General features: G+C 45.2%; 1 protein-coding gene across 2 annotated transcripts in view; it reads right to left on the bottom strand.

Moving 5' to 3' along the window:
* Window positions 1-378: 378 nt before the first annotated feature.
* MYOM1 (myomesin 1) overlaps window positions 379-14,545 on the bottom strand; it is a 178,278-nt gene continuing 164,111 nt past the window's right edge. For both annotated transcript variants that reach the window (XM_045296152.1, XM_030887323.2), the window contains 7 exons: window positions 13,571-13,609; window positions 13,369-13,474; window positions 8,712-8,875; window positions 7,347-7,383; window positions 7,105-7,127; window positions 4,995-5,050; window positions 379-1,167 (listed from right to left, as the gene is read on the bottom strand). In XM_045296152.1, coding sequence (XP_045152087.1) covers window positions 874-1,167; window positions 4,995-5,050; window positions 7,105-7,127; window positions 7,347-7,383; window positions 8,712-8,875; window positions 13,369-13,474; window positions 13,571-13,609 — 719 coding nt within the window. In that variant the 3' untranslated portion in view covers window positions 379-873. The remainder of the gene's footprint in view (window positions 1,168-4,994; window positions 5,051-7,104; window positions 7,128-7,346; window positions 7,384-8,711; window positions 8,876-13,368; window positions 13,475-13,570; window positions 13,610-14,545) is intronic.

Raw genomic sequence — 14,545 nt, 5'->3', positions numbered from 1 at the left:
TTTCCCTGTCTTTGGCCTTTCCCATAGGGATCTACTCTGCAGTCACGTATCTATAGTATTCCCTTTGCAGAGGGGAGAGGCGACTGCAGTTGGCTCCAGGCCAGAACGTTCTGCTGGAAGTTCTGGCACATTGACACCCACACCATCTCATGACACTGAATTAATATTGCACCCAGTTTTTCAGGCATTATACGATGACTGCAGTGTCACCCCCCTGAACGAATTGTCCTCAGATGACTTCTCTGGCTACATGATAAATATACTGCTTTATGCCAAAAGGCATTCAAACCAGAATATGTGCTAAAAGAAGTGTTGAGAATAAGAAGCAGAGCCTGCTGACGGAACAGAGAAGCAGTAAGAATAAGGGGAACGCTCTGGTGGTGAGGAGAAAAGGAGTGTGACCTCTTTATTTAGACCAAGAAGGTTTCCAGTTACACTGTAACAACACACGGGATAAATTGGCTGGCTTAACCATTTGTCTCTGATTTGATAAGTAAAATTGCAATCCATGAGAATTTACTGGTAAAGCTCCAACTAAATCCAAACTTAACTCCACAATACATTCTTCTGTTCTCTGATCATCCTTCCACACCCTTCCATCTTCATTCTGGTCTCTTCCTTAAAACCATTTCTAATGTGTTTGCTACCAATGGCATTTTTTTTTTGCATAATTTGTAGATAAAGAAAAAACTATTAAAATGTCATTTGTTGGTACCATTCATATATATAAGAATGAAAGATTCAACAATTCCCCCCACATACAGCACAAAAAGAAAGTAGAAACTACAAAGGCCTTCTTCGATTTAACTCAAACCCTCCACACAGGCAGCACAAAGCATCGGTTCTCCTGGGACATCACCCACATGACCACAGTCACTTGGACTTCTTCTTTCCTTTTTGGGGCTCGGAAACCGCCTTCCTGGCCTCCTCCTCCGGGATGAACACACTGATGGTGAAGTCGCTGGTCTCGGAGCCGAACTTGTTCTTCACCACCAGGCCGTACTTGCCTGAGTCGGCGGAGCTCACCCCCGTGATGGTGAAGAAAGCCTTCTTTCCTCCCTCGAATTTGAGGTTGCAGTGGTCGTCCGAGGCCAGAGCCTTCTCATTCTTCATCCAGGAGATCTCTGGAGCGGGGTCACCCCACACGTTGCAAGTGAGGTTGAGGGCCTGCAAAACAGGTTTCATGGGAGGGAAGGAAATACGTCAGCTATCATGATGATCTGACTTGAAGGATCGCTCTGGTGGGTAAAGATCGTTACCCTGGAATATGGCATTCTTTTTTAAAAAAAGCTCATCTATGTGGAACAAATGGACCATAGATATTCTATGGAATAGATGGGAAGGTTGCGGGTAGGAAATTATTTAAGTCAACCAGGAGTGAGACAACTAGAATAGAAATAATGAAAATATTGAAACAACGTGAAGAATATATGTCAGTGATTAGTCTACAAACTTGAATGGAGTGTTGGTGTATAATTTCAGAGAGAGAGAGAGAGAGATTTGTCTGGTAGTTTGACATGATCGGTTGTAGGACAGATACGAACACACTAGACCAGGGTTTAAAGGTATTATTTTTAAGCATGATTTAAAATAATATTTGAGCAGGTGTCTTTAAGGCTGAAGCTTTCTAGCTTCTGGGGAGCTGATCAGGGAAAACAAGACGGAATGTGGATAAACAAACTGTAGGCTGCGTGCACAAGGGGACATCACTCGGCCAGACAGAGAAGCCCTGATCATGCCACAGCCCGGATGAACTTTCATAACATGTGCCGAGTGGGGGAATCACACACAGAAAATACCGTATCGCCCTCCTTACATGAGATGTACAGAGACCAATGTTCATTAGTGGCTGCCACGGTGCTAGTGAGGCATTGTGGGAGGGAGGCATTGTGCACGGTGCCCTGCGTTCATGGTGATGGTAGGGGAATAACTTGGGAACCAAGACAACGACGAAAAAGAAAACAAGCTCATTGCCCTCGAGTGGATCCTGACTCCCCGTGACCACGGAGGACGAGGGAAAGCTGCTCCACAGGGCTTCTCAGGCTGCAGATCTTTACAGAAATAGACCGCCCCTCTTCTTCTGTAGAGACTAGTGGCCTTGACTGCCTTTGGTTAGCTGCTTCTTTCTCCTGCAGTGCCACCAAGACTCCTCGATGTGGGACTCAGGAGCTATCCAATCAGTACTGACTCAGGGTGACCTCGGTGTCTCAGAGCAGAGCTGGGCTCCACCGGGTTTTTACCACGGCTGGTTTTTTAGACTTAGATCTCTAGACCTTCCTTTTGAGGCATCTTTGAGTGGATTCGAACCACCAACCTTTCAGTTAGCAGCCAAGTATATTAAAAGTTTGCATCACTAAGGACTTCTCATTTGGAAGAGAATAGTGGGAATGGTTGCATAGATTAATGAGTATAATCAGTCACTGGAATGCACATGTAAAAATTATTGAAAAGGCAAATGTTTTGTTTCATATATTTTTACCACACCAAACACATAAACCACATTGAGAAGGTTACTTCCATTTTCCATCTCCACCATCTCTTTCATAAATACAAGATGCCTTTTGCTCCACTCTGGTTTTATGGACTCAGTTTCAATAGAGATTCTGATTGCCATAATCAACACTTGCTCCCATTTGCATCTTATTTGCATCAGGAAGCCCAGCAGGAAAACCTATCAGCTGCTTCAGATAATGTAACCAATCTTCAAACTCCGTCTTCCTCATTTTACGTCTCTTCCCCAACCACCCCCCATCTGTTGCAGCTGCAAAGGTGTGCTACCAAAGCATACTCCGAAGTAACAGATCCCCCACCTGGCTGCAACCCTCTCGTTCTAAAAGACCATATTGAGGCTTACGGTTTAAATTTATGCTTTTTAATGCTTATGGAGGTCATTGTAGATTCACAGTTATAAGAGCTAATACTGTCGTATGCTGTGTACCCTTTACCTAGTCTCTCTCAATGACAACGTTTTGTGAAACGATAGCACAATTGCACAACCAGGATATCGACAATCGTAGGCTTCAGTTATCCAATTTGCATCCCCCGGTTCACGTGTCCTCCTTTGTTGTGTGTGTGTGTACCTAGGTGTCCACGTTTGACTTGTGAATCACAGGCACAGTGAAGATACAGAAAATGTCCATGACCACAATGATTGCGCCGATGCCCCTGTTAAAGGAGCCCTGGTGGCCTATTATGAGTTGGGCTGATAACAGCAAGGTCAGCAGTTCAAATCCATCATCTGCTCTGAGGGAGAAAGATGAGGCTTTCTGCTCCCGTTAAGATTTATAGCCTTGGAAACGCAAGGAGGCAGCTCTCCTCGGTCAATGGGGTTGCTGAGTCAGGATTGACTTGATGGCAGTGAGCTTGCCCTCTCATAGTCACAGCTGTCTTTCATCTTCCAACCCATTCCTCACCCTGACTGGCGATCCCGAGTCTGCTCCCGTTTCTGAAATGTTCTGTAAACAGACTTGTGCAGTATGCAGCCTGTTGGCCATTTTTCACTCAGCACAATTGCAGAGTCATCGAGGTTGTGTGTATCAGTAGCCCGCCCTTTTATCACAGAGCAATATGCCATGGGATGTATACGAGGGGCCTCAAAAAGTCTGTGGGAAAATTCCACGATCTTTTCATTCCATTTTCCAGCAAAATGTTTAAAGCCCTCTCATGTACCCAGTGAATGCTCTCTGGGCTGTTTCCAGTTTGGGGCTTTATGAAGTAAACTCCTGTAAACCTTCCTATCTTGGTTGATGTGTGTGTGTGTGTGTGTGTAAGTTTTCATTTCTCTGTATCTCAGAGAAATTTATCCAATTGGGTGGTACCATTTTATTTCATTCCCATTAGCAAAGCACAAATGATTCAGTTTCTCCACATACTCACCAGCATGGTTGTTGTCACTGTTTTTTTTTAATGACAGGCATTTGATAGGTATCTTGTGATAATTAATTGTGGTTTTAATTAGCATTTTGCTGGTGGCTAGTCATGTTGACTTGACTTTACAGTTTAAATTCCATTCTTGCTTTTTTTTTTCACTCAGCACAATCGGTAATTTTGCATTTCAGAAACTGATTACTCTGGGGTTAAAATTTTTACCAAAACCAAACAAAAGGCTCCCAAGCATGTTAGGCGTCACGGAAGACTCTTGTCTCTCCTTCATGTTTGAGTCAGACCTTCAAAGTGCTTTCACATACATTCTCTCTCTTTATTCTCCTTATGACCCAAAGATCGGCTATTTGTAACCTCATTAGTAGAGAAAAATGGAAAACAGAGTTTAAAAATAAAAGCAGCCCAGCCAACTGTGGTCATGTCACACATTTACATGTGCCGGATTTTACTACCCTCGTTCCCCCCCATCCTTAATATTTCTCGGCTGCCAATTTGAGCAGGGAAAAGTCTGTTCCATAGCAAACTCCCCTGCCCCCATGGACTGTCTGTTGGCTTTTGTTTTAATGAAGTGTTAGGAAGGAAGAAAGTGAGTCCAAGTGAGAAATTCTGTTCGTTACTTTTCAGAAGGGTTATTATAGAGCCAGCGAATCCCAGTTTAGAAATGGGATTGAAATCCATTTTCATCAGGAGAGAGCCTACAGAAACGCCACTGGGTAGCAGGTTTTCCTTCAAGTCTGAGGGAGTTAATAGCACAGTTAGTAATAGGGGCCGTTTGTTTCTTTAATTCTATTTGTCACAAAGTTATGATTGGGCCCTTTCAGCTTCTCGTGGTTTCAAAATGTAATATAGAAAGACAATCAGTGGCCTATATAAGTCCCCATGAGACAAATTGCTAAGTAGGACCAGAATCTTGATATTTACTCTTCGGAGTACCAAAATAAATATGAACATTTTAACATGGAAGTGAACTATTCTGAAGTTCCCTCTAATCAGCGATGGAACAAGATGAAAATGGTGAGATGGTAACTGCAAGGTGAAAGATGAGACAAAGTCAAGGGCACTGACTGCATCCTTGGGGTGGGAGAAATGGAGATGGGAGCTTCCATACTTACCTTTCCCTCCTGAATGGTGACCACATCTGGGAGGCCGCCCAGCACCCGGGCCCGATCTGTAAGCACAACTCTATCTGGTTAATCTCTGGAATGAGGAGCCAGGAGAACTTTCAAGTAGCCCAGCCCAGTGAATGCCCTTCCCTCTCCTGCCAGGCATTTTCCAGCTGGTTTCCTAGGCTAAGGAAACAATCCAGAGACTCGGGAGTTTTAATCCTTCATTCACTCACACGCACGTGGGCTGGCAGCTGCCTGTATCTATACCTACAATGTTCCCTTTGAGATTGCCTTATCAAATCAACCGCTCAATGCTTTTCATGGCTATTTTTAGCTATTTTAGCTCTGGGAGGCAAAGCAGATCTCTCTGGATGGCTTCCAAGTCCTGCCCTGCCTAATTTCTGGGTTTCCCCATGAAGAGCAAGGTTGCGTCATGGAAGGGCTGTGTGTCACAGGGATCTGGAGGCCCGTGTGGATGTGGGCTTTCCCCAAGGCCCTCCCGAGAGTGCTCCCCCCTAGCCCGGGACTGTGCTGTCCAGCATCACCATCTGTGATTGTGCAGTACCGAGGCACCAGAGCAGGGGAAAAGGTAGAGGACACAGCAGGGACAACTAGTGCTTCTTCCTCCAGTCACGCCATGCACTCTGGGGGCAATCACCTCCGCCCCCAGGAGGGCGCCTTTCTGAAATCCCTACAAAGGCGCAAGTCAATGCCACCATGGTCTCTTTTTGAGGCCTGCTTCAACGAACTCATTGCTCTTGATCCTCGTTCCTACACCCCCAGGAGACACTGATTGCACTGCACCACACGTAAGCATCTCCCATATTTCATTCCCCGTGTGACCTGCCGCAGTCTCCTGCCTGTGAAATGAGGGGTTGGATTAGATCAGTGGAGGTCAAGTTTCCAGATTCTGCTCTATAGCACCCATGGGAGAGGTGCCTGAGTGGAAGTGTGAGAAGGGGGCAACGTGTTAGGAATCTAGACGCTCACCCGAACTTTCATTAAGCGTAAATCTGTGTCCACCTATCTTATATCTTGAGCCTTGGGAGATGGTTTTGTTTAAGTGTAGCGTGCTCGGGCTTCACAGACATTGAACATGCTGAGCACGGAGCTCTCTGAGGAAGAACAGGGAAACCGGTCATGAGCTGGGGACCGTCCATGACCCAGAAGAGGTCAAACATTGGGGAAATTGTCCAAGACTGGTGGATTGGGCCTTCTCAGTGCTGGCAAGAGCAGGAGGGCTGGGGCATAAGAGACTAGACAAGAAGTCACTATTAGCCGCTTACCCCATTCCCTCCTGGCCGCACACTCTCACCCCCGGTTCTGCATCTCCCCATTCACCACTAGCAACAGCGTCACAGACTCAAGGCAGCAACCCAGAGAGGGACAGAGACGAAGGGAGGGACACACGCCTGTTTCTGCATGACTTGGCGTCACCGTCACCGGAGAGTGGAGGGACGGCTTCCCTATCTCTTCTCTGGGTTCCCTTCAACCCTGAACAATTCAAAAATTCTGGCTCTCTCAATGAGAAAGAATCTGGATTCTGAGGGTAAAGAAGCCAGTGACTCCTGGGGTCCTGTAAGAGCGCGTGAGTTCTTCTCAACATCTTATGCGTGAAGCACAGTTACTGGATGAAGGGCTGTGGGCGTCTGGTACATTTCTGGGTGCCGAGAGGTGACAGCTTGGTGGTGGTTCACTCAGACCGTCTACTTCGTGAGCGTAACACAGCTTCCTGAGCAGTCTCCGCGAGTACTTTCCTGGGACACACGTTAGAGTGATTTCCCTGGTGTCGAATTTTTCATCTTTCTTCAATGTTTTCTTTTCCTTCATTGTGAATCCATTTGTCTGCTACATTTTGCCTGTAAGGAACTGACCCCCTTACTCTGTGTGCTCTCTGACAAGAGACTGCTCAGGGTGTCTGGTTGGTAGCACCAGTCCCGAGCTGAGTGACATTTGTATGCTGTAACCGACACCTTCTTTTTACAGGCACTCTTCCTCAAGAGATTAAATGAAAACATATGTAGAGCACCTATTATTTTGAAAAAAGAAAGAAAAGAAAAGAAAACTAGCTACGTTTCAGCACGGTACCACGTCCATGGGAACATGATGTACTTACTTTTTTCGGCAACGGCAGCCTGCCTGTGGTGGAGAGAAACAAAGAAAGATTTAGTGTTAATTTAAAGCAGTCAACCTCGACTGCATTTTGTTGCCTCAGAAACATCTTGGTGCTCAATAGAACAGTGGGGAGTGCTGTGTTGAGCATTCTGGTTGCAGTAAAAGGCCCTCCCCCCTCTAACTCTCAGACTATTGGGGAGATGTTAATGCAGTTAAGCGGTGTTTGCTAGCAAAAGGACTTACTTTAACCTCTGGAATTCAGCAAGGGCTTCGTCATATGCTTTAAAAGAAAAAGACACAGTAGAGTTGTCAAAATTGACAGCACTCACAACTAGGTTCATTGTGATTGGTCTTGATCAAACTAAACTTACATAACAGATACAACACAAGGAACAAAGACTTTCTGGGTAAGAACTACAAAACGTTAGATTTTAGAAGCTTTTCATGTTTCAAAAGACCTTTAGCTCTTCGCCCAGAGAGGCAGAGATTAGCTCCACCAGAGATAAGAGGGAAATAAAAGTCTGTTTCAAGTAACAGTTGGCTGGCTGTCTAACAAGCATCCTGCTCAGTCAGCCAACAGGAGTTTTGTTTATTAAGTCTCCCGAGCTTCTCAGCTCCCTCCGGGGTCCAGCTGGGTATGTGGGTAAAAGGGCACAGTGAGCCATGGTAAGTACAGGGTGTGCCAGGGCCTTCAGGAGCAGGAAGGCCAGCACTGCAGAACAAAGCAATTGAACCGAGAGTGAAGGACGGCTTTCTAAATTAGGAATAGATTCTCCCAGGATTAAAAGAAATACTGAGAGTTATGGCTTATTTAGATTATATTTTGATATATAAAGATAGGGAGGCAAAGTTCATCACCTCTTTCAGTAACTTAGCATAGACAATGTTATTTCTTTAGGAAAGTACGGCGGGGAGAGAGAAGAAGCACCTTGTCTTGAACACTGATTTTGCCTTTGTTTTTGTTTATTTACATTGTTTTATGGAAATCTTTGGTATGCCCCTCTCATTACTCTTTTCTCTTTCCCTGATTCCCTCCAGAAGACCCCAGGCTTTCAGCAGATGTTTCAGAGTCTGAGGGTCTCCAATGTCCTTCAGTCTCCTTCGTGTTGTCTCTGCCCCCCCCCCCCCCCCATGGACTCCCCTCTAGTTTTGGAAAAATTGCCGCTGTTCCTTCCCAAAGCCAACACTTGCCCCTCTGCTCTTGATCGCACACCTTCTGTGCTTCAGAACCTGGTCCTCTTAATGATTTCCCTTCACTCTGATCTGCAGTCCATCCAACTCGATGGGCTTCTTGGACTCGATGAAGATGCTCACATTGCGTGCATCGTGAAATGCACTTGCTGTTTTTCAAGGGTCTGACACTAGAAACAAATGCATTTCTCAGGATTGAGAATCCACCTGCGGTGCTGATCATCGCCCTCCTGGAGGGGGAGCACATGCTTTCCGGCTCCACTTTACTTTGCTGGATTTGGGCTCCTACCACCACCGCTGGTCTCAGACGGCTCCGTCACAATCACCGGTGTCCTTCCAATCGCCTAATGGTATGACCCCTCTAAACCTGTCATTCTGTTTTCAAACTTACTTTATAATTTGAAGAATATCGCTTACCTTGACCAGAGAGATCGACTGTCTTCTGGTGTCCAGTTTTGCCATCAAAGAGCTCCATTACATATTTCCCTTTGTCGTTGGGGGTGGGCTCGTTGATCTGTAACCAGATCTGTTCCCCGGTGACCCCACTCTTCACTCTGTCGGTGTACTTAATAGCAGTTCCGCTGTTGGGATCAAAGAAAGCATCCTTAGTGTTGGCATTCATCTGAAGCTCTGATTTAGCTGAGCTCATCTTGACGGTCTAGCCGTCAACCTGTCAGATAACATGGGATCCACATGTGGTATTCCTCTGTGTCAGAGGAGTCATTAGCTCTGAAGGACAGGTGCTGGGTTCCAAGGCTTGGGGGGTGGGCACTGATAGTCTCCAATTAAATAGAACATTTCATTTCCTATGGCGGTCTGGAGCCCAGAGCAGAGAGCAGACCCTTATTTATAGCACAGAGGAAATCTTTAAAACCACAAGGCCAAACTACATATTATTTTACAGAGATGATCTATGGTGATGTATCAGCTTGTATAAACTGGTCAGCCCCACCCTGAAAGAAGCTCCTCTGTGCCTGACATGCTCACTTACAGGCTGTGTTAGATGGCACGTGCTCTGGCCCTGAAGTGTGAGCACTTTACCGTGTTATGTGCAGGAGAATAAAAAGGAAGTATAACCCTTTGTTTTGTGATCTCAGTCTAGAAATGCTGCAGCCCTAGAAGAAATAAGGAAAGTGAAAGTGGATTTACGCTGTGATGTTTATGCAAACCTCTACGAAGAGTGTGTGAACGGTGAGGAAATAAGAAAAATGAAAGTACTATGCATTATTATATTATACTATCCTTGTCACAGCTACACACAGAGAGAAGTCTGGAGGAAAGCACTCTAAAATGTTTGTAGTTGGCCCCAAACTGCAGATATTACATTATATATGCTTTCCATTTTGTTGTAAAATACAGATGTTTTCTAAATAAGCTCTGTATTGTGTTCATAATCAGAATAAACACAGTGAACATTTTAAAAATGAAAATAAAATCCTCCATCAGAAAGAAGTTCATATTTCTAGTATGTTGATAGCCTTTTTCTTAAACAAAACAAAATAAAAAAACACAAAATAAACAAAAGTCAAATTAACTGCCACCGAGTCCATTCTGACTCCTAGGGACCTGAGGAGACAGAGGGGGGCTGTCCTTGCAGGTTCCTGGGGCTGTAAATCTTTACAGGAGCACAAAGTCTCAGCTCTCCCTTGCAGAGGTGGCTGGGGTTCCAACCCATGACCTTGTGGCTAGCAGGCCAGAGGCACGATTCATTAAGTACCAGGGCTCCTTCCACTCTTTAAACGATATTACAAACTAAAGTGCATTTAGATGCAAAGCAACCCACCTGGACTCGGTAGAGACAGCCTCAGTAGTTTATTGGACAAAACTCATTGCATGGAGTCCATTCTGATTCAAGGTGAGCCTGAAGGACAGAACAGGGCTGCCAATTTGGCGTTTCTAGGGCTTTCAAATCCTTACAGGAGCAAATAGCCTCATCTTGCTCCTGAGGATTGAGTGGTAGTTTCAAATCACCGGTCTTGCCTTTTACAGCTCACGGTACCTACCACAAGGGCTCCTGATAGATGATACGGCTTCACACTGTTCATGGAAAATTGGAGGTAAAGGATAATGGCATTTTCCACAAACTTCTTGAAGGCCTTTCATGTATCTTAGAGTGTTGGACAGAAGGTTAGATAATTCTCAGTCGGAAAACTAAGTGCGTTGCCAGAGATCATATGGGAATTTAGAAACAGTGAAGGCATTGCTTCCCCACTGGACCACACTACTGCGTGAAGACTCCCCCCCTCTCCCTCTCCCCATGGAAACCACTCCGACTCACGCTGATCCTGTAGGATGCAGTAGAGGCGTTTCTGAAGCTGTAAATCTTTTACTCTCTTTTTATAAATCACTCTATTGGGGGTTCTTACAGGTCTGTCAAACAATTTGTACACATATTGCCATCATTGTTTTCAAAACATTTTCTTTCTGCTGGATCCCTTGCTATCAGCCCCTCTTTTTTCCTTTCTTCCCCCCCGTAGCCCACTGATAAATTATAAATGATTATTATTTTCATATCTTACACTGCCTGCTGTCTCCCTTCATATCTTACACTGTCCGCTGTCAAACAACAAGGGGACACTGTTGTTTGTCCCCTTGGGGTGGGGGGATGTTTTCATATGTCAATCATTCTGATTGGTTCCCAGTTTCTCTCTCTTCTCCCCCCACCTTCCTCCTACCCACTTTTCTGTTGTCTGTCCCCCAGGGAGGAGGTCACATATAGTTCCTTGTCACCAGTTCCCTCTTTCCTACCCACTCTTCCTCTACCCTCCCTGTTTCACCACTGGTCCTGTAGGGCTCATCCACCCTGGATTCCCTGGATTTTCAGTTCCTATCTGTACCAGTGTACATCCTCTGGTCTAGCCAGCCTTGCAAGGTCGAATTCGAGTCATGGTAGTGGGAGCGGGGAGGAAACATTTAGGAACTAGAGGAAAGTTGTATTTCTCATCGTTGTTACATCGCACCCTGACTGGCTCATCTCCTCCCCGAGACCCCTCTGCAAGGGGATCTCCAGTGGCCTACTAATGGGCTTTGGATCTCCACTCCACACTCCCCCCATCATTCACTATGGTAAGATTTTTTGTTCTGATGATGCCTTACACCTGATCCCTTCGACACCTCGTGGTTGCATAGGCTGGTGTGCTTCTTCCATGTGGGCTTTGTTGCTTCTGAGCTTGATGGCCGCTTGATTACCTTCAAGCCTTTAAGACCCCAGACGCTATACTTTTTGATAGGCGGCCCCATCAGCTTTCTTCGCCACATTGCTTATGCACCCATTTGTCTTCAGTGATCCGTTGGCCACCTCGTGATCCATCCTCATTTCTAAGCGCACGCTGGCTGTATTTTTCTCCGACAGACTGGCTCATTCCTCTGCAGGTTCATGGTCTATCCTGGCTTCTAGGAGTCTATTGTGTGGTCAACATTCTTCAGCAGCGCTACCGCTCAAAGGCTTGGTTTGGTCTGCACTATTCACTGACCAGCCTTCACATGTATACGAGGCCACTGACAATACCAGGGTGTGGGCAGAGGCCCCTTCGTTCTCAAAGTAACATTTTCACATGTAACACTTTACATAGGCCCCTTTCAGCAGCTATCCCCAAAGCAGCACATCATTTGACTTCATCACTGCTGCTTCCATGAGTGTTGACCCGAGGAAAAGGAAATCCTCGGCAACTTCAAGAGTTTCTCCATTTCCACGGTGTTTCTTATTGGGAGGATTTTGTTTTCTTTATATTGAAGTCCAGTCCCTACTGAAGGCTGTAGCCTTTGATCTTCAAGTGCTTCAACCTCTTCCCTTTCAGTAAGCAGGATTGTATCACCTGCATGTTGCTGGTTATGAAGGAGTCTTCTGCTAATCCTTCTGCTACAGCCAGCTTCTTGGATTTTTTGCACAGAAAAATACTGAGTATGGTGAAAAGAGACAACCTTGAGGCACAGCTTACCTGGTTTCAAACCATTTTTCTGCTTGAGTGACTGCCTCTGGTCTTTGTACAGGTTGTATTTCAGAGCACAATGGAGCGTCTGTAATTCTCGTTTTGACAATGCTATTCGTAATTTGCTGTGATCCACACAGTTAGATGCTTTTTATCATCATAAAACACAAGTAAACATCCTTCTGATACTGTCTACGGTCAGTCAAGATCTATCTTCACTGCACTTGCTCTTTAGAATTGGCTTGGACTTCTGGTAGTTCTGTGGTGATATCCTGGTAGGTGCAACCACTTACAAAGAATCTCTAGAAAATTTTACTTAATGTGATACTAATGATATTGCTTGATCATTTCCACATTTTGTTGGCTCATTTTCTTTTTTTAATGGGTACACATATAGATCTCTTCCTGGTGGTTGGTCAGGTAGCTGTCTTCCAAGTTTCTTAGCATAGAAGCTTCCAGAGAACCATTTGTTTTTTCGGAAACATCTCCAGTTGGTATTCTGTCAGTTCTTAGAGTCTTGTTTTTCACCAGTCCCTTCAGTGCAGCTTGAACTTGTTCCTTTAGAACCTTGGGTTCTTGATTATATGCTCTATCTAGAAACGACTGAGCACTGAGCTGGTCTAAATACATTTCCTCAGCATCATCTTGGAGCCTCCAAAGGCTTCTTCCGGTGGACAGGAAACATGGTCATTACAAGCCAGTCAAGTGCTATGGAAGTAACTAGAGCACTCCTATAGATTAATTCATATAAAGAGGAAATCTGGTGCTTCCTGGAGCACATTGCTTTGATCTTGTTCCAGAACAAGTTGTATGTAGCAAGGCAGGGGCAGAGCTCTGGCTCTGGATGCCTGGTAAAGCAGCAATGGCCGAAGCCGGCTGCTGGCGGGGATGTGGGTAGGGGTAGGGTTCCGGTTATACAGGTGACTCTGAACTATAATAATATCTCAGGTTACAAAGACAGATGAGCAGTCGCCATTCCCGGCCTCACAATATGTGTCCTCTGAGAGAGTGATAACCTCATGCTAAGGGATGAGTGGGGGGCTTCTGCCCTGTGACCTTCAAGGTCAGACCCTGAGATGCCAAGGGTGTCAGAGACTGGGGGAAAAGGATTTCGCCAGTGGTCAAAGCATTTCCCTCTTACTTACTTGTGGGACCAGTTGACTTTCAAATCATCCAAGTAGTAAGTCACGAAGGAGTAGAGCCGTATCCCCTCCGCGGTGCTCTGGATTTTCAGGTCTGTAGCTGACAAAGCTGAAAAGGACAAAAGCACATTGTGCCCCCTGATAATCAAGTCTATCCCAGCAAGAGGGAGCCAGAAAGCACCACCGTGAGAACCCCCTGACTTACCGATTACTTTACATACTTCAGTCATCAGCTCTTTAAAGGCTGTGGGAGGAGATTCATAGACAAGGATTTAGCATGAACATATTCAATGTAGATCAAATCTCAAATTGTTAGTCGGTATCATGCATTTGGTGAAGCGTGTTGGCCACATGGTGAATTTGATCGTGATCCCAAGTGACTGAATGGAAGGAATTAACTGCACATTCATCGAATTTTGGAAGCTCTCTGCCTGTTTTGGTGTTGTTCCCTCTGATTCTGTGTAACTGGCACTGCATTTACATTCGAGGGAAAGAGCCACAATGGGATTTCCAGGAAAGCTCTTGGCTTCCCCCTCCCTCCCCACAATCCCAGGAAGCCTGAGTTTACATAGAAAAAGGGTTCTCATCTGTGTCTTTAATTCATAAGGAACTGACAGTCAAGTTCCTGGTCTCCCCCAGGTGAAGAATGTATGGCCCATAAACAGTCCTACCATGGGTGGGAAGGCAAACTCAAAGTCAAACTGCTATTTGTTAGAGATACTGTTAAAAGGTTTCATGCAGGAACAAAAATGGGAAGTTTGGAAGCCAAGTGTAGGTTTTCATTACCATGATCTATCTGTCTTCAACGGTCTTTGAAAAATGAAAATTGCTTTCCTGCTTTGCTAATAAGTTTGAGGCTTCAAACTCCATTTCTAAATCTCTTTTACCACCTTTTATGAGCGACCCACTTTGCTACATGTTTCTCATAGATGCTTTTAATCCTGAAGCTATTTTATCTCGTTGAAACAAAAATGATGCTTTAAATTGAAAACAGAACTATTGGACTGTGTCCTATAAATTTTCTGAGGACCAAAAGGGCATGTTCGATTGGTAGGAAGACTAAAATAAGCGAAACATTTTTGAACAAAGCAGCAGCTCAGTCTTCTGAAATTTTAACGAACACAGACTCCGCAAGCCCCAACCCAGCCTTCCAGAGAGCATCAGCCCAGCGTTCACCCTA

The sequence above is a fragment of the Echinops telfairi genome, unplaced genomic scaffold (genome assembly GCF_000313985.2).
Source record: "Echinops telfairi isolate 266 unplaced genomic scaffold, ASM31398v2 ScPeMD7_7400;HRSCAF=8409, whole genome shotgun sequence".
Classification (NCBI taxonomy): Eukaryota; Metazoa; Chordata; class Mammalia; order Afrosoricida; family Tenrecidae; genus Echinops; species Echinops telfairi.
The sequence above is the reverse complement of the archived record's forward strand: the minus strand, read 5'-3'. Positions and strand labels throughout refer to the sequence as shown.